This window comes from Triturus cristatus, chromosome 1_2 (genome assembly GCF_964204655.1).
Source record: "Triturus cristatus chromosome 1_2, aTriCri1.1, whole genome shotgun sequence".
NCBI classification, from domain to species: domain Eukaryota; kingdom Metazoa; phylum Chordata; class Amphibia; order Caudata; family Salamandridae; genus Triturus; species Triturus cristatus.
Window position 1 is genome coordinate 470,682,047 of NC_140580.1, and position 18,810 is coordinate 470,700,856.

At 42.6% G+C, this 18,810-nt stretch overlaps 1 protein-coding gene across 2 annotated transcripts in view; it reads right to left on the reverse strand.

The window, feature by feature from the left end:
• The window catches only part of INPP5A (inositol polyphosphate-5-phosphatase A), a 1,511,403-nt gene that overhangs the window by 31,502 nt on the left and 1,461,091 nt on the right, over positions 1–18,810 (reverse strand). For both annotated transcript variants that reach the window (XM_085606194.1, XM_085606193.1), the window contains exon 14: positions 9,457–9,525. In XM_085606194.1, coding sequence (XP_085462320.1) covers positions 9,457–9,525 — 69 coding nt within the window. The remainder of the gene's footprint in view (positions 1–9,456; positions 9,526–18,810) is intronic.

Here is an 18,810-nt window from a genome sequence, read left to right on the forward strand (position 1 = left end):
AAGCCTGGAGATTGTACGTCCCGTCTTGACTCTTGCAATTGGTGAGCCATTAAGGAGCTGCACCCGCTGCACCCAGTCATCCCCAAGCCCATGCGGTGCATTACCTCGAAGAGGTACTCCCAGCTCACCATGTCATATGCCTTCTCCAAATCGACAGATAACACTGTTGCTTGCTGGAGGACTGACGCATCCGCATGGTAGAGCACTGAGAATAGCCTGCAAAGGTTATGTGAGGTACTGCGGGAGGGAATGAACCAGTTTTGATCTGGATGGATTAGGGACTTCATGTGTGGAAGCAATCTGCCTGCCAGCACTGTGCTTAAGATCTTAAAACCTAAATTGAGCATGGAGAGTGATCGATAATCTCTCACTCTCACCTCTGGTTGCTTGGACTTGGAAAGTGGGATCATTAGTGCCGATTGGGTGGAGTCAGGAAGCCACCCCCCTCCCTCATATGCCGCTGTGTATAATGTAACAAGACGGGGCGCCAATATATCCGAAAACCGCTAGTAAAACTCGGCCGGAAGGCCATCAGGCTCTGGAGTCTTACCGAGTGCCAGTGCCACTATAGCAGCTCTGATCTCGTGTACAGTAACCGGGCCCTCCAGGTCCTCTTGAGCTTCTGCCTCCAATACCCTAACCTGCAGAGGGGTCAGGAAGTGTCAGATATCCAGCAAGGGGGCTGTAGTAAGGGCCTCGTACAGCTGTTTGTAGTATTTTAAAAAAGAGTAATTGAAGGTATCCGGGTCAAACACTATTTCCCCCCCGAGTCCAAGCTAATACGCGATACAGGCGCTCCTCCAAACTCTGGTTTAACTAGACGAGCTAACAATCGACCCTCCCTCCCTTCCTCCCTTTGCACTTTATATAGGTACTCCTTATAGCTGTCACACCTTAATCTGCCCAGCGCTTCATTGTACCGTGTCTGCGCTTCTTGTATGGATACCTGGGCCGTGTCATCTATACGATGCAAATTATCCAGTCTGCGAATAGTCCCCTCCAGGTCCATAAGCTCCCGGTTGATCTCCCTATGTTCCCCACACGTCTGAGCCATGCAGTGACCACAAACCACCACTTTGAATGCCTCCCATTCTAACTGTGGAGAGGAGGCAGTGTTATTGATTGGGAAATATGTCTTTATCAGTGCCGCTAGCGAGGTCCAAAACGGGACCTCGTCAACCAGTAGTGGATTCAGTTTCCACATAGGGATCAGGGGGTGCCGACCGATGGGTTGGTATAGCTTGAGTGATGGACTGTGATCTGATAAGGTGTGCCCCAGATATTCTGTGTGGGACATGGAGCCATTAAAGACCGAAGAACATAAAAACATATCAAGCCTGGTATGGACTTGGTTGACTGGCGAAAAGAAGGAGTACTCTCTGTCCCCTGGGTGTTGCAGTGTCCAAGTGTCGTCCAAACCCCAATGGGACCTCCAACTCTGGAGGCCCAGTGCAGTATGAAGTGGTTGGGTCCCTAGCAGTGGAGGGTGCGAACGGTCCATGGCAACATCTGCCACACAATTGAAATCTCCCCCCAGTATGAGAGAACCTGTTGAGCATTGAGCCAGGGCAGTGGAAACAGACTCTAAGAAACCCACTTGGTCCTGGTTGGGAGCATAAACATTACCAAGGGTCACCTCCCACCTTGCTAATTTCCACATGAGTAGGGCATACCGCACCTATGCATCTAGCCATGCATGGTCAAGGGCGAAGGGGACTTCAGGTTTCACCCAAATTAGGACCCCCTGGCAAAAGCCAAATAGGTGGTCATGAAGACCTGATCCCACCACCTTTTCTGCAATCACCCGCCCTCTTCCTTGTTAAGGTGGGTCTCCTGGAGAAATGCTATATGCACGTCCCTGCGCTGTAGGTAAGAATATATATTATGACGTTTGACTATTGTTCCCATGCCACGGATGTTCCACATGATTAACCTCACAGTATTAGGTGCACCTGCCATTTCCATCAAGACCCACCCTACCACAACCCAAAGGGGATCCCACCCCCACCCGCTCCCCCATGTGTGCACCACCATTTGCTTTTGCAAGCAACCAAACAAAAAATATCAACAAAAGAGCCCCATCTCGAACAACTCCTCAAGCCCAGGACAGCCTGACAATGGTCAGTCGTCCAGTGTGTGGAACATAACCCATAGTGAGGCCTTACTCCAGTAAGGTGCTCGGGGTGGTGGACAGTGAGGTCAGAAGAAGACAAAAGGTTAACGCCCAAACCATGTGGAGTGCGCCAGCCCCACAAGATCCTGTCAACCAGGGGCCAGAGACCACTGCCAATTAGTCAGCTGCATCGTAGGGGCCCAAGTTCACCCAGAACCCAGACAGCCTCAGATGACCTCATCTGCAGTGTTCGGGGTCAGCATTGGCATCTTCACACGGTCACTGCGGGATGTGACTTAGTCAACATCTCTGGTGTCCTTTGACGATCCAGCCTCCATCTCGGGGTTGGGACTCTTGCCCTGCATAAGCGCCGCCACCACCTGCAAAACTTCTGCCATCTCCTTTTCAGTTTGCGAGGAGGTCGGCCTCCTAAGGGCTCCTCGACTGGACCGTCGTCTGGTGCGTTTTCCTAGCTCCGCCACCTTCTTTTACTCGACTGCTGAGCCTGCTGGCCACTGGCCCCAGTCCTGTAGGCCTCAATCCAGTCCCAGGCCTCACCCGGGCTTCCACAGAAGTGGGTGTTGCTGTCCAACATAATCTGCAACCGGGCTGGAAACGTCAGAGAGTACTGAGTGCCTTCTTTACCTCCAGGAATGAGGCACGTTTCCGTTGCACCTCCAGTGTGTAATTCGGGAAGAGGGAAACCTTGCTGTTGTCAACAGTGTAGGGACCCTCCACACTTGCCCTCTGCAAAAGGAGGTCCCTCTGAAATGGAGCAAGCGAGCCACCATCGGCCTCAGGGGACGTCCCGGCGCCAGGGGCCTCGCCGGAACCCTATGGGCCCTTTCAAGAGTGTAAAAAGGTGACAGGCCCTCAGGAGCTACCACATCCCTCAGCCACTGTTCCAAGTAGGACACCATGTATTTGCACTCTATTCCCTCAGGCAAGCCCAGTAGCCTGACGTTGTTCCGTCGATTACGCCCCTCCGCATCTTCAGCTCTCCATTCCAGGACACCCACCCTGTCCATCTGCTACTCCAGGGCTTTTTGGGCTGGGGCGATCTAGGAGATGCTGGACTCCATTTCCTTCACCCTCTCAGAAAGCTTCTTACGTTCTTTCTCACAGAAGGCCAAGCCCCACCGCCACCATGATGACATCCTGATGGAAGGTAGCCTTTTTGTCAGCTATAGCTTCCAGTACCCTACCTAGCTGCTGCTGTATGGGTTCCCCCGGGAGAGTCTGTGTCTGCTCCTGGGTGCCATATTCCAGATCTTGCGGGACTCCGACTTGCCGACCTCGGGGCTTACCCATGGCCCCCATCTGCCGGACCACGCTCAGGAGGAAGTGCAGACCATGAATCGGCAACGCAGTCCAGTTACTTTTACCAGGGCTTGGCTCCACCACACTCAAGCAGGAGGGCCACTCCCCTCCCCTCCCCCGCTGGGACAGTCTGTCCGCTGCAGGGACCACCAATCTGCGTGCTCCTGCATCCACTCAGCAGGCAAGACACTGCTCAAAGCTATGCACATACTTGTCCTAACAGCAAGGTACCTACTACCACTCTCCGTACCTGTCAGGGCGTCCCAGTTCTTACCAGGGAGGTGCACCCTCTTCCGAGGTACTGCCCGCTGCAATGTTTAGGTGTTTAGGTAGGCGGTCCCTGGCACCTAAGAGTGGGAACAGTCAATCAGGGGGGCCCCAGGTGGGCCTCAAGGGGACTCAAACAAGATCCGATGGTGGGGCTCTACAGATCACAGGTCCGCTCCAGGGGGGAGCCCCCCATGTCTCGCGCACACACAAGTGTGCCATACTACCCTGCATCATCTCTATTATCAGCGAAATCTGCAGTGCCCCACCCTGGCAACAATCCACCACTACACGCCCAGCAGGGCGGGTGGGTGCTCCACCATCAGGATGAGGTGAAGGGGAGAGTATGTGCAGTGTTCTGTGAGACCCGGTGTGGGTCCGGACCCCCTGCACTATTTTCAGTGCCTACCTCGGCCAGGCAGGACGACCAGTCAGCCTCGGGCACCTCCAGTCCAGCTCTGCTGGGCAGCTCTGATTGACAGGAAGAGCCCAGGCAGCACGTCGGCACGCCCCTGGAGCCCCAGCCTCAGCAATAACCCACTTGCTCTCTCCACAGTGCCCGGGGCAGTGGCCACTCCACTTCACGACCCCAACAGTGGGCCCCCTCCTCCTGCAGGATCAGCACATGTTCCCTCTCACATGTGAGCCGGTGCCCTTCTGTTCTGACCCAGTCTGCCGGTCCTGCTGCACAATCGGAGCCATGGGAGAGGGCTCGAGGTCTACACCATCCTACGCTTACTGATGCTCAATTCGGGGCCTGTATGGGGATCTGGACTTTTCCCCCAGCCGCTGCTCACTACGGCATGCTCCGGATCAAGAGAGAGAGGCCGAATTCCCGCTGTGACTCCTCTGCGCCGGGGCACAATCCGGAAAGGGAGTGGGAGCCCAGGACTTCAGCCGGTCTCCTCATTCACAGTGGCTGCGACCGGGTGATCGCTGCTGCTGTGCATTGCTGGTCCCCACCGGGCAGGCCCTGCAGAGCGCAGACGGCCGACTACGGACCACGCCCGGGTCCCAACTCTCAGAGCAGCTCAGGCACTGCTGCTACATCAAGCCCCAATCAGCTTCGGTCCGCCATTTTGCCTCCGCATCTCGCCAGCGGCTGCTGAGCACTCCAGCCCACCGCAGCTGTTTCAGGGGTCACACAACAATCACCGCCACCTCAGCCCCTCCAGACCAATTCTGCGATGTTCCCCAGCCTCCGGCGTCTAATCAATCGGCTTATAATTGTAGGCCCGGCGCGGAGCTCCAAGCTCAGGCGTCCGCCATGCTCGGCTCATTGGCCACGTCCCCCATTAATCATTCAACCTTAAGAGGAAACCAATGCAAAATCATTACTAAAACAAATCCTCTCAAGAAAAGAGAAGGGCTCAGAGTGACAATAATGTACAGGACATTATAACCCAATAATCATGAGCATTTAAAAGTTGTAAAGCAGATTAGACAGAAGAGCTGATCATTTCAATATGAGATTATTTCTGGTCTATGATATTAAATGAGACAACAAATATGAACATAAATGTGCAATACATTTATATGTAAAAAAAGAAGTTTCTGAAAACTGTAACCATAGTTAATCAATATGCAGTCAATAGAGAAATGTTGGAAGTGTTTGTATGGCCAGGGAACACATTTTATAGTGATGTGCCAATAGGAATCTAGTCGGCGGCTGGTTTAAATTCAGAGGAGATTAAATAACGGTCCTGCTTAACTCTATGAGAAATTAAAATATCAACTAGAATCCACAAGGAAGGTCAAAGAGAAATATTTGGTGTATAAAGTGGGCAAAGTAGACAACATGGAACCAGTATGATGGCTTGTGAAGGACTTGTCATACCAGACTATAGGATACTTTGTCTTCAAGACAGACCTTTTTCCAACTATGCCAGCTCATGCATCAGAAAAGAGCAATTCAATTGCTCCTACGATTTGTAGGGGCACCTGGTAGGAAATTCAGCAAGTTCTGATGTCTTTTTAAATCAGCATTCATTAGATTTCATCTACTTGGAATAGGTTTGACAATCATACGTAAAGTAAAAACTCAAAATAAGCAGTACCCTTTCATTTCTTCTAAAATTGTTTGATTAAAAACATATGTAATTGAAATCCTCTGCCTTACATCTTTACTACAGCACCTGAGCAACATGAGTGGTAAATGGGGTAGATTCCTAAGCCCTATGCTGCAGTGGAAACAAACCACTAACTACTAACAGGAGCAGGAGCAGGAAAAACAAGCCCGAACCTTTATGCCAGAGAATGTTGAGTGACTGGTAAGTATGTCATCAAATCCAATATTTTATTCCATATTAAAATCTGCCTTCTTATACAGATCAATCAGCCAATGGTAATCAGTCCTATACACACTATCAAACAACCTCACTCACAAAACATTCCACTTTTATTGGACTCTTGACGATAACCCTGGAATTGAAGATATTTTAAACAATGCATGTGTCTGAATTATAGCCAGTGTTTTAAACTCTGCTTCCCATTGCAATAGCTTGCCTTCATATTCCCATTTTTCCAAGTCAGGATCAATTTTGCCAAAATAGGGAATGCCTTACTCTCACTTCTACAGAAACATCTTTCCCTTCTCTTTGAGCCCCATCTCTGGATACCCATAATGGGTAAAGACACAATCATTAATCCGAGAAGGATATAGTCTTTCTCATTGACCCTTGGTGCAGAAGATCTTCTCATCCATAGCCAAGGGGGTCTAAGTCTTAGGTCTTATGTCTCTGTACATAGTCCCATGTCCTTAAGATTATCAATATGTTGAAATATTCTCTCCAATGTAACTGCTTATTAAAGGATGGTGTCTCCTGGTATTCCAAGTTGTCCACAAGATAAAGAGAAGGCCTGACATTGAAAGGTCCCATGGAAGGGGAATACAAAATAATGTAGTGCCACTAATTTTTCATATCAATTCTCTAGGACTTTAAAGGATCATACTTCTTACTATTCTGTTATGTGCCGTGTCTACTACATGTGGAGAGTTAAAAATGTAGGTATTGGTCATGATAGTATACTTCCAGAAAGGCACAAACACTCATTTAGAATGAGAAACTGAAGAGACTATCTCCCTTCCAATAACCAAGGAAATCTTACAATTTAAACTGTGTCAAAAGACGATTTCCAAAGGATTACAGGTAGTAGGCTCACAAGAAGGAAAAACATGTTCCAAGTAGAATATACTCCTTTGTCCTCTCATGTTGATGCCAAAGGCATAAATGCCAACGTTTTAGAGGAAAAGGGATTCAATCAATTTATTATCCCAATAGGAAGCCTAAACGTTAGCTTAGGTTGACTAATATGGGAAGCAAAGGATAGCCCCATAAGGAAATCATTGTTTGGTCCTTATTCTCCATTCATATACCTTATAACGTAGTTATTCTCTTGTTACACAGCTCGTGTGCTACCAATATTGATATTCCAGACATCAGAGGATTCTGTTTAAGGTGACCAAATAAACAGTTTCCCGGTGAACAAAACCTTTCTTGCGGTATTTGCAGCCTTTGCTCAGGATGAATATCCATATTATATGTAGTTTGTACTTTAGAGCTCCCCATCATGGGTTGTAAGGACAAGGCCATTTTCAATTCTGAGTAACTATTTGACATGTGTATCACTTCCCAGCTGTTTGTAGCCCCATTAAGAGGGAACAAACATATACGTTTTCTGCTCATATAAGGATAACACTCTCAAACAAAGACAAAAACTATCTTTGTCAGTACTTATTCATGGAATAATTTGTCTGTAAGATAAGTCCTTTCCCACAAGTGCCAAGAGATGCAGGATACAGATGTCATAAACTGTTCATCTGATTTTAAGATGCTGATGACAAGTACTTTAGCAAGTTGTGATGTCTTTCTACATCAACTTACATTAGAAGTATGTTTCCTAGAAGGTTTGTAAAACATACGTATTGTGCAATACTTTCATTTCTTTAAAGTTATATGTCATCTAGAAAACCTAAATCCCCTACCTTGATGTCTTTACATCAACAACCCAGGAGCATGGGTGGTACATAGGCCTGATCTATAAAACTTCCTTTATGGTGGAAATGAATCGTTGGCTATATACCGGAGCAGGAAGTACACATATCCTATTTCAGACTACATTTTGGTTTAATATACACAACAATCAAGCTAAATTAGTCAGTGGTAATCACAGTATAAATATTAGTAAGAAACACCTCCAAAAATGTAGCCCTTTCACTGAATTCTTGAAGACAGTTATAGAATTGGGGATACCTTAAATAATGCAGATGCCTGAAACATGTTCAATGTCTTACAAACCTTCTGACTTTATAAGTGTATGCCTTCATTTTTACATTTTATCAGAAAAGGATCAACATAACTAGAATCAAGCATGTCTTGATCACCTTTCTTTGAATGCACCTTGCTGTCCTCTCGGTGCCTCATCTCTAGATGCCCATTGACAATGATAAACAAATAGATGCTACAGACAAAACAACATCCTTAAGAGGTTTTCTTTCCCAAGAATACCTAGACATAATATTCCATGTTGTGATATCTGTCAAACTCCTCTAACCTTGTGCAAGACCAGGAAAACATATTATATAGTAGATAGAGACTTCCTTTTTAGAAGGTGTGTCATTCAAGCTGTAATTGGCCCACAACACACCATTTTCAAATTATTATTCCTCAAATGTGATGACACAACAGATTCACATTGAAACCTGTAACCATGCCTCGTGCTACCACTTTCATCTCTCTGCATCATACAGAAATGCTTTGCAGCAATGAAAGCACAACTACAAATCAATACCTCATGGCACTTTATCTTGACATATAACACATCTAATTTTGGTGAGTCAGGCCAATATTTTCTTTTCATAGGAAAATAACTGGCACCAATGGGTTTGAAGCAACATATGTGTCCAGTGACCTATTTCGAGCAAAAATAATGGGGTGACCCGGTGTCCCTCATAACCTGGGTGGGCGTATTATATAAATACAATGGTTCTGTCGGGAAGACAGAACCATTGTATTTATATAAAACAGTGACCTATTTCAGCAATGGAAATATACATTTCAATCATATCAAAGGCACAACTAAGTAACTACTATCACATCCTTCCCCAGAAGAATAATTATTGGTGGTAATCTGGCACTGAGACTCATCTCACTACCTTAATAATCCTTATTCTGCACAACATCTTGGTAACGTGCAGGTACTAGTTGTAGTAGATAAGTACCACAGAAGCTCTATGGCAGTAGTTTGGAAGCAGTAGTGTGATATCCATCTGAATGCTAAGCCCTTAAGAAAAAACACAGGGAAATAACAAATCATCCTTATGGAACAAAGGTGAAAAAATGTTTTCACTATGTTTAAGAACTGGGGTTTCAAAGTAAGATCTAGGTATGTGATAATTTGTCACACAGATTCTACACGTGAAAGAACTAAGCCTTCAGAAGGTCAGCAGACCAGATATAGTCTAGTTAGAGTGCAGATAATAAACCAGATATCCTACTTTTTCTTGGATTCATAATATAGTAGGGCTCCTTTGACAGATAATGGTGACCAAATATGAGAGGACTACTTGGCTCTCTTCCCAGGATGAGGGCGTGATAATTATTGGTATTTGGATGTTGTCAGTCCACTTTATAAAACAATATGATTAACAGCCTAATAGTGTTTAGTATTCACCCTTCAGTCTTTAGTACAGTATACTATTCATGAAAAAATAAAGTGGCACAAGACAGTTGATGAAGACACATTAACCTACTCACCTTGTGATCTCCCATGCAAATGTTTGGTCCAATATTGTCATAGGTCACTATCTTCTCATCACATTCAGACTAACGTGAAGGAAAAAAGAAATTAGTCACTGACATTATCCTTTTCGTACTGAACTATAAATTTAGAAAAGTGATGTGAATATAAAATTATCAATAATTATACCATTGTAATTAACTTTCAATTGACTTAAGAGAACTATCTCTCCAAAACAGAATGGAGCAACAATGAACTTTGAAAACTAAAAATGTACTTGATGTATTTTACTTAAATTCAAAATGTGATTAAATACAAAACATGTTAATTGAGAATTTAAATATGTAGAGTACCAATCCCAATCTGCCAGCTACACTCACTCTGTTTTAAGTGAATTTTTAATCAAATCAAAAAAGCTTCTTATGATAATCCTATAAGTCTGCAATAACAGTATCATGTTGCTAGGCCTCGTCACAAGAAGGTATTTTATTTGATCTATACTTTGCACATTCACTACTGAGCTACATGACCCAAAACGCATTTTTGAAACTCAAAAATGAATTACATTACAGTGTATATCTGTACATCCTTGTACTAGCCCTTATGACATAATTTCGGTAGCAATCATACAAAGGCTATAGAATTTCCTGCTCAGAGTATTAGCCTGAAAATGTTAGAAACTCAAGGGATCGATGGTAGATGTACAGTTCAGAGTAAAAATCTGATTATACCTAATGAGTACCAGATTAGTACTATATTTAATCTCAACTCTCAGTTCATTATACCGGACTCAAACATTCAAAAATAATATATATTCAAAGTCCCTCTATTCTTCTCTCCTCGTTTAATGGAGTAGTAACTCATTACCTTGCTAAACTTGTACCTAAAAATACATTTGCATTCACAGTACAGATAGCAAATGGTAATATTGTAAAATGGGCCTGCTGAAATGCACTCTGAGACACTGTGAGGGAAACTGGAGGAAACTGAAATGTCTAGATCAGCTATCAGTCAACTTCACACTCCAACATCTCCTCCAAACTTGAACCTTATTGTAATCAACATTCATAAATCCATGAGTTAAATACTTTGAAATATTATTTGGAATAAACTGGTCCTATGAACCAAGTATCAACACTCTAACATATTGACGTTTCATATTAAGAAACATCATAGCATGTGCAACATTCTTCATGAATTACGTCTCCAAACTATCCTCTAGATTATTTTAGTACTTTTCATGAATAGCGACCATTTCCCGCCCAAAGAAACCTCTTGTTATCCAAAACTCAGTGGCCAAACTCATTTCTAAACCCGGTCATCAAGATCATAATACACAAATTTGTGAAGCCCATTGACTATGTCTCTGAGAAAGAGCCCTGCAAAATAAAATGTATTGCCATTACTCATTCATTCTGTTTTTTATAAGTATTTGCTTAATGAGTTTAATGTTTATTGTCTAAACTCACTTTGAACTTGTTCGTTTTCAAAACTTGTCTTTCCTTTAACACTAGTATGTTACTTGAAGGGTGTATGCCTACAAGACTGCGGCCCCCAAATATAAAACTAAAATCAGATTGAAAAAGCTCAAAATAATATGGTCAGTTTCAAGTGCTGTGGAACTCACCCAGCACCCTGTAGAGTTTGCAAGGGTCAACTGTTAGGGTCCGTAGGGATTAGATTTTTATTAGAGTTATTCCATGATAGGAAGGTGAACTCGTGGGAGCAGATCTAATATGGCATCTCAGCAGGGAAGTTATACAGATTTTAATATCTTCAATTGCAGAACTGGATGATGGAGGTTAAGATAATGTTCTTATGCACTTAACTGTATTTGAAGAGCAGGTGAATGATTCACAACAAAGAAATAAGGAGATATTGAACTGGTAATAATTCCTTCAGCAGTTATATACCGTTTATAACTTGATATATTACAACACTTGTGACATGTTCTGTGACATCATTGATGACATTACTGATCACATGCACTTTATATGTATATCGGGCTGCATGGCATGGGCTGATAATCTTGTAGGGCAATTTTAAGGTGAATGAAGATTTGCATTTTAGGCCCCATGTTCTTCCATTTCTTATGGTTTTAATGTCAGGTTTTAATGTTTTTATCACTGTGTTTTAACTTCTGTATTGTACTTTTATGGTCACCCGAAATAAAGCTTGACTACTTGGACATTATTGACGACAAAACTGTGCATGGAGGTGGTCCTTCCGCCTCCACCATCCCATTCATCCATCTGAAACCTTTTCATGTCATTGTGCCTTCTTCACAAGGCACTGGCATTGAACCTGTACAAGGCCACGGCCACGGCTCACCATTTGGACACTGCCTTCAACATGTTTCTAACAAAACAGATCTTTGTAATAAAGACAACTTTCCCTTGCAGTTCAAACATCCATCACAGTCCAACTAATTACACTCATAGCCAATGCAGGCCATGCAGCTTTGTCAGTAGGCAAATGGGTATGCAGTTCCTATAGCATGTAGTTTTGCCCCATAGAAAGACCCCCCCCCCCCAAAGCTTTTTAAAAGATTGATTCAACATTTTTGAACCTACAGTGATTAGGATAGGCCCCTTCATAAAGTAGTTAATATGATTTTTATTCATATTTCTATTACTATTAATGCACTGCATTTTTAACACATTTCTACTAGTTTTTCATCTACATTTGAGAAGACTAAGTTATTTAGCTTCACAATCTTGAACTATATTTGATGATTCCTGCTTCCCCCTTCCCTCTGGCAGACTTTGAGATCAGTCAGCTAGAGAGATCAATAAAATTTCAAATGCACGAGAAACACCACAACATCCGGAAGTGTTTGCTGATAGCGCAGCATTGTAGGGTACATCAGATCTGGAGTAAAGACCAAACCCAAAAATCAGGCAAAAAAACTGAAAGCTGAGACGTTGCATTTGATCACCACGTTAAGGAGCAAACATGGTTACAGGGTTCTTTATGGCTGGCTAAAAATGATTGCATAAACTAAGGGGTTTGGGGGTGGAGCAGTTAAACAGATAAAGATTCACCCTAAACATTTTTTACTAAAAATGTTTGCAGTATTCGCCAATGGGTGGTAGAAACAAGTGATGGCTCAATGCAGAGAACCTTATGAAAGGTAAATTACACATTTACTAACAAACGTCTATGCCTTAAGTCTTTTAACATAATATGTAGTTTTAATATAAAAAAAGGATGACCAAAAGATAGACCTGTTGCAGCAACAGTCCAGGGTAGCCCGGCAACCACATTTTGGCGAGGGTCCTATAACTGCTTTTGAGTGGGCTGCCTGACTTGTGTGTACAGTGGGTGTGTTCCAGTACACATCCTCCGTTCTTATAATCCCGCCATCCATTAGTTTCTGGCTTTCTCAGTTGTGAGGGCAACCGAAACAGAGCCGCTCATCGTTTCTCAATTAGTTTATCGTATTTCACTGCAAGCTTTTTTTGTTGAAGCAACGAGAAATAGATTGCTGCTTCGCGTTGTTCGGTTCAACAAAAGGCCCGGATCGTTCGAAATAAAAGGCGGTCTCACTCAGAATCCTGTTAAGTCATCAACAGTGTTAAAATGATTTTTAAAACGGGGCTCGGGGCCCGTACAGATAAAGCGTGATTTTCGCAGCTGCAATCAGTCAGGTTTGAATGCGAGAGAACTTTATATCAATAGCCACATTTAAGACAATAAAGTTAAAACTGAATTATATTTAATGCAGTTACGGAGGTTAAGGTCAGGTTTATGTTATAGCACGGTTGTCTGCGAAAGAAATACATAACCTTCTGCAAGTTATGCATGAACACCTCGCCATACATCACAGTCCTAATGCCACGTGCATCGGAAGTAAGGATACATTCATCAAAAGCGATTTGATAATTTACAAAGGCAGCATAAAATTGTGGATTTTCAACTGCATAATCTTTAGACAGATAAACAAATTACAGGCGTGCACAAGCAGGAACAGTGCACACTTGGCTGAGCATTCATTACTGCGTGCTACCAGGCATCCACGCAGCTCCCCAGCAGTAGCCAACCTTTGGTGTTTTAGGGCTCAGCAAGCATAAAATAACATGATGGTGAGGTAACCGACCGTCGCATGATAGATGATGTTGCAGGAAAGCTGTTTACAGCCCCATGTCTGTCCAATCTGTAGGGCCTAGCATGCGGCGCTCAACATACTGTGTGCTAATTTTGCGCCCACCCATCCATTTTCCTAGCAGGCATTGCAAGGCACATATTTTACAACATTTCCCTGTGTGAAATAAAAGATAGATCTGTCAGGGCTGAAATTGATACTTAAGCTGCAGAAAAGAGCAAACACGCCGAGGAGCAGAAGGCCAGAGAGTGTAATTAAACTGTTTCTGGTTACTTTTCTTAGACAAACGAGCGTAGAAATTGTTGGCATTTTTAAAAGCAGTGCTAAGCTCCCGAAGCTGATGTATTACCTACAAGCAGAAGACAGTGAATCAAATTATGTTTCTAAAATCAGGCAAACTGAGTAGAGCCCGCCTCTCTCCACCACTGTCTTCTTTCTGATAGTTCAGTGGATGTCTTAATCTAGATATTATTTCTTTTTAGGACAAATATAAATCGAATTATTTCATATCCCTTTTCAAAGTGATCCCAAGAACACTAATGTGCTGTGCTGCTTCTTTTGAAAAATGTGTGTAAAGACCTGCATACTTAAAACGTCTTTGTGCAAAAATTGAAAAAAATATATTTGAAATTATACTGAGTATGTTTAAAAAAAAAAATGTATAACAAATTAATTACATAAAAAACATAACATATCACTATGTCACTGATAACTAAAGTATTTTGATAAGTATACTCAAAACAATAACTAGCTATACTGAAATATGCATCTGTTTGCGGGGCTAGTAAATTTAAAGTAATGTATTAGCATTTCTTAATTATGGCTTGGAACAGTTTGCATGCTTTGTAACAAAATTGAAGACATTTGTTCCTCCTTCATCAACCAGCTATTGATATTCATATTCATATATATATATATATATATATATATATATATATATATTCACAGAAAAAAACATAGGTTTCAGGGGTGTTATAGTTAGCTGCCCATTTCACTCATACAAAACCATAGAAATTCCTCGGTTATAGTTAGTTCTGCTAACTATAACTCATGCGCCCGCAATGCACTGCTGATGATGTCACATATTGCATCATTCATGACATGGTCAGTGACATCACTGATGACATCTCAAATGACATCACTGATGACATCACTGATGACATCATCCACTGAATGTAGTTTAGTTTGAAATTTAAATATATATTTTATATATATACCAATCTGTATTGAAGATTGAGTGGATATATAACTGTCTGGATGGAGGATTTAGTAGCAGTCTGACTGTCTTTTTAAGTGAGTAATTAAAAGTGTTTCACTTAATACATGGATTAGTAACTAAACTATGTGAATGTGTGCAGCACTGTCTCTGTTGTTGTATAGCATGCTGCATCAGTTGGTCACTAACTACATGAGTGTGTATATTAGTTATTGATTAGTTGGGTGAGTATTTGTATGGGACACTGAGTTTGTGTGTGGTTGGATGGGGTGTTTGTAACTCTATGCATAGATGTGTGAATGGTTGATTGACTAGGTGTATGGGTTTAAGAGTACATGTGGAAACAGTTGTTTGGGTGACTGAGTGTATTTATTTGCGTGTTGGTGAGTGAATATATGTTTTAGTTGTACATCTTCAACAAAGTAAAAAAATAAAAGGCATTGTATGTGAGAGTTGGTGTATATAAATAAGTATGTGTAAGAGTCAGTGATTGTGAGAGTAACAATATGAATGAGTGTATAATTGTAATGGTGCTTTTTTAACATATTAACGATGAGTTACTATGTGTTTGAATAAATGAGGTGTTGTTGGTTAATTGTGTGAGTAAATTTAAGTGCGATACATTTTTTTCATGAGTGAGTAGGATGACTGCATAACCGACTAAGATGACTGCTGATGTGTCAATGTCTATATATGTGTATAAGTGCATTTGATAGTGTTCTATTAATTAATGAATGCATGTATAGATGATTCTGTTGTTGAATGGGTAGTTGTGTGTGTAGACTTAGGAATCAGTGAGACGATATGTAGTAACTGGTATTGGTGTGTTAATGGTTTCAAATATGGTACTCTGTATTTTACATTGAGTGATGAAAGGTTATGCTAGTGTATGATGAGGTGTATCAGATTGTCAAGTGGATGATGTCATCAGTGATGTAATTTGAGATGTCATCAGTGATGTCATCAGTGATGTCACTGACCATGTCAAGAATGATGCAATATGTGACATCATCAGCAGTGCATTGCGGGCGCGTGAGTTATAGTTAGCAGAACTAACTATAACCGAGGAATTTCTATGGTTTTGTATGAGTGAAATGGGCAGCTAACTATAACACCCCTGAAACCTATGGTTTTTTTCTGTGAATTTCTAAGGTTTTTTAAATGCTAATTTCTAACTATAACGTCTCTGAAACCTATGTTTTTCTTCAGTGAATTTCAAAGGTTTTTTAAATGCTAACTTTTAAGTGTGATAGTAGTTATATCTATTTTTTGTACTGATTTTCTACAGTTTTTTAGATGTTTATTTATAAATATTTTATTCATTAAATAACATTATATATTTTTCTGAAAATTGCACAAAAACATTTTTTTTTATTAAAACTGAAATATTGATTAATTTTCTTGTTTTCATTTTTTATTTTAATATATTGATATTAATTTCTTTAAAAAAAATTCCAATTTTTTTTCGGAGTTGCGCACTCAAAGCGTACACATCACGGTGGGTGCGCGCATTCTAGCCGCCATTTTAGAAAAGTCATGAAGGATCCGTGTATGGTGTGCGACAGCTGCGTGTTTTTCAGTCACATCATATACATTTAATATCACGTGATATGCGCGATTGGTATGCGACGAGTCTGCGACTCCTGCTCCCGCACATTCGTGACACATGCGCATTACGGTACGAGATGTTTGCGCGGTTGCGGGTCCCGCGTGACATCATATACGTGCTGGGCCGCGCTGGGTGCGCGACTCCCGCAAAAAAAAATGTATGTTCCAAAATGATATGTATGTGTCTTTAATATACATATTAAGGCAAGAGATTATGTAAGATATTCATCAAAATAATATATTTGTACTTATAATAAACTTATATTATTTTTAAATATATTTTCGCGAAGTCGGGTGCATGCATCGTGAGTGCAGAAAACCAGGTCAGCAGGGCTGCTGTAGAGCCAGAGAACCAGGTCAGCAGAGCTGCTCTAGAGCCTACGAACTAGGTCAGCAGAGCTGCTCTAGAGCCAGAGAACCAGGTCAGCAGAGCTGCTGAAGAGCCAGAGAAACCAGGTCAGCAGAGCTGCTTTAGAGGGAGAGAACCAGGTCAGCAGAGCTGCTTTAGAGCCAGAGAACCAGGCCAGCAGAGCTGCTTTAGAGCCAGAGAACCAGGTTAGCAGAGCTACTCTAGAGCCAGAGAACCAAATCAGCAGAGCTGCTTTAGAGCCAAAGAACCAGGTCAGCAGAGCTGCTTTAGAGCCAGAGAACCAGGTCAGTAGAGCTGCTCTAGAGCCAGAGAATCAGGTCAGTAGAGCTGCTCTAGAGCCTAAGAACCAGGTCTGCAGAGCTGCTGCAGAGGCAGAGAAACCAGGTCAGTAGAGCTGCTTTAGAGGAAGAGGAGCAGGTCAGCAGAGCTGCTCTAGAGCCAGAGAACCATGTCAGCAGAACTGCTTCATAGCCATAGAACTGGGTCAGCAGAGCTGCTCTAGAGCCAGAGAACCATGTCAGCAGAACTGCTTCATAGCCATAGAACTGGGTCAGCCGAGCTGCTTTAGAGCCAGAGAACCAGGTCAGCAGACCTGCTGCAGAGCCAGAGAAACCAGGTTAGCAAAGCTGCTTTAGAGAGAGAGAACCAGGTCAGCAGAGCTGCTCTAGCTGACACTGACTGACTGACACTGACTGACTGACTGACACTGACTGACACTGATTGACACTGATTGACACTGACTGACACTGACTGACTGACACTGATTGACTGACACTGACTGACACTGATTGACTGACACTGACTGACTGACTGACACTGACTGACTACTCTCTACTACTCTACTACTGACTCTCTACTACTCACTCTCTACTACTCTCTACTACTCACTCTCAACTACTCACTCTCAACTACTCACTCTCAACTACTCACTCTACTAATCTACTACTCACTCTCTACTACTCACTCCCTACTACTCTCTACTACTCACTGTCTACTACTACTCTGTATACTACTCACTCTCTACTACTCTCTACTATTCACTCTCTACTACTCTCTACTATTCACTCTCTACTACTCACTCTCTACTACTCACTCTACTACTCTCTGCTGCTCTCTACCACTCACTGAAAGCTGCTTTAGAGAGAGAGAACCAGGTCAGCAGAGCTGCTCTAGCTGACACTGACTGACTGACACTGACTGACTGACTGACTGACACTGACTGACACTGATTGACACTGACTGACACTGACTGACTGACACTGATTGACTGACACTGACTGACACTGATTGACTGACACTGACTGACACTGATTGACTGACACTGACTGACTGACTGACACTGACTGACTACTCTCTACTACTCTACTACTGACTCTCTACTACTCACTCTCTACTACTCTACTACTCTCTACTACTCACTCTCTACTACTCACTCTCAACTACTCACTCTCAACTACTCACTCTCAACTACTCACTCTACTAATCTACTACTCACTCTCTACTACTCACTCCCTACTACTCTCTACTACTCACTGTCTACTACTACTCTGTATACTACTCACTCTCTACTACTCTCTACTATTCACTCTCTACTACTCTCTACTATTCACTCTCTACTACTCACTCTCTACTACTCACTCTACTACTTTCTACTACTCTCTACCACTCACTCTCTACTACTCTACTACTCACTCTCTACTACTCACTCGCTACTACTCTCTACTACTCACTCTCTACTACACTCTCTACTACTCTCTCTCTCTACTGCTCTCTACTACTACTCTCTACTATTCACTCTCTACTACTCACTCTCTACTACTCACTCTACTACTCTCTCCTACTCTCTACCACTCACTCTCTACTACTCACTCTCTACTACTCTCTCTCTACTACTCTCTCTCTACTACTCACTCTACTACTGTCTACTACTCACTCTCTACTACTCTCAACTACTCACTCTGTACTACTCACTCGCTACTACTCACTCTCTACTACTCACTCTCTACTACTCACTCTCTACTACTCACTCTCTACTACTCACTCTCTACTACTCACTCTCAACTACTCTCTAC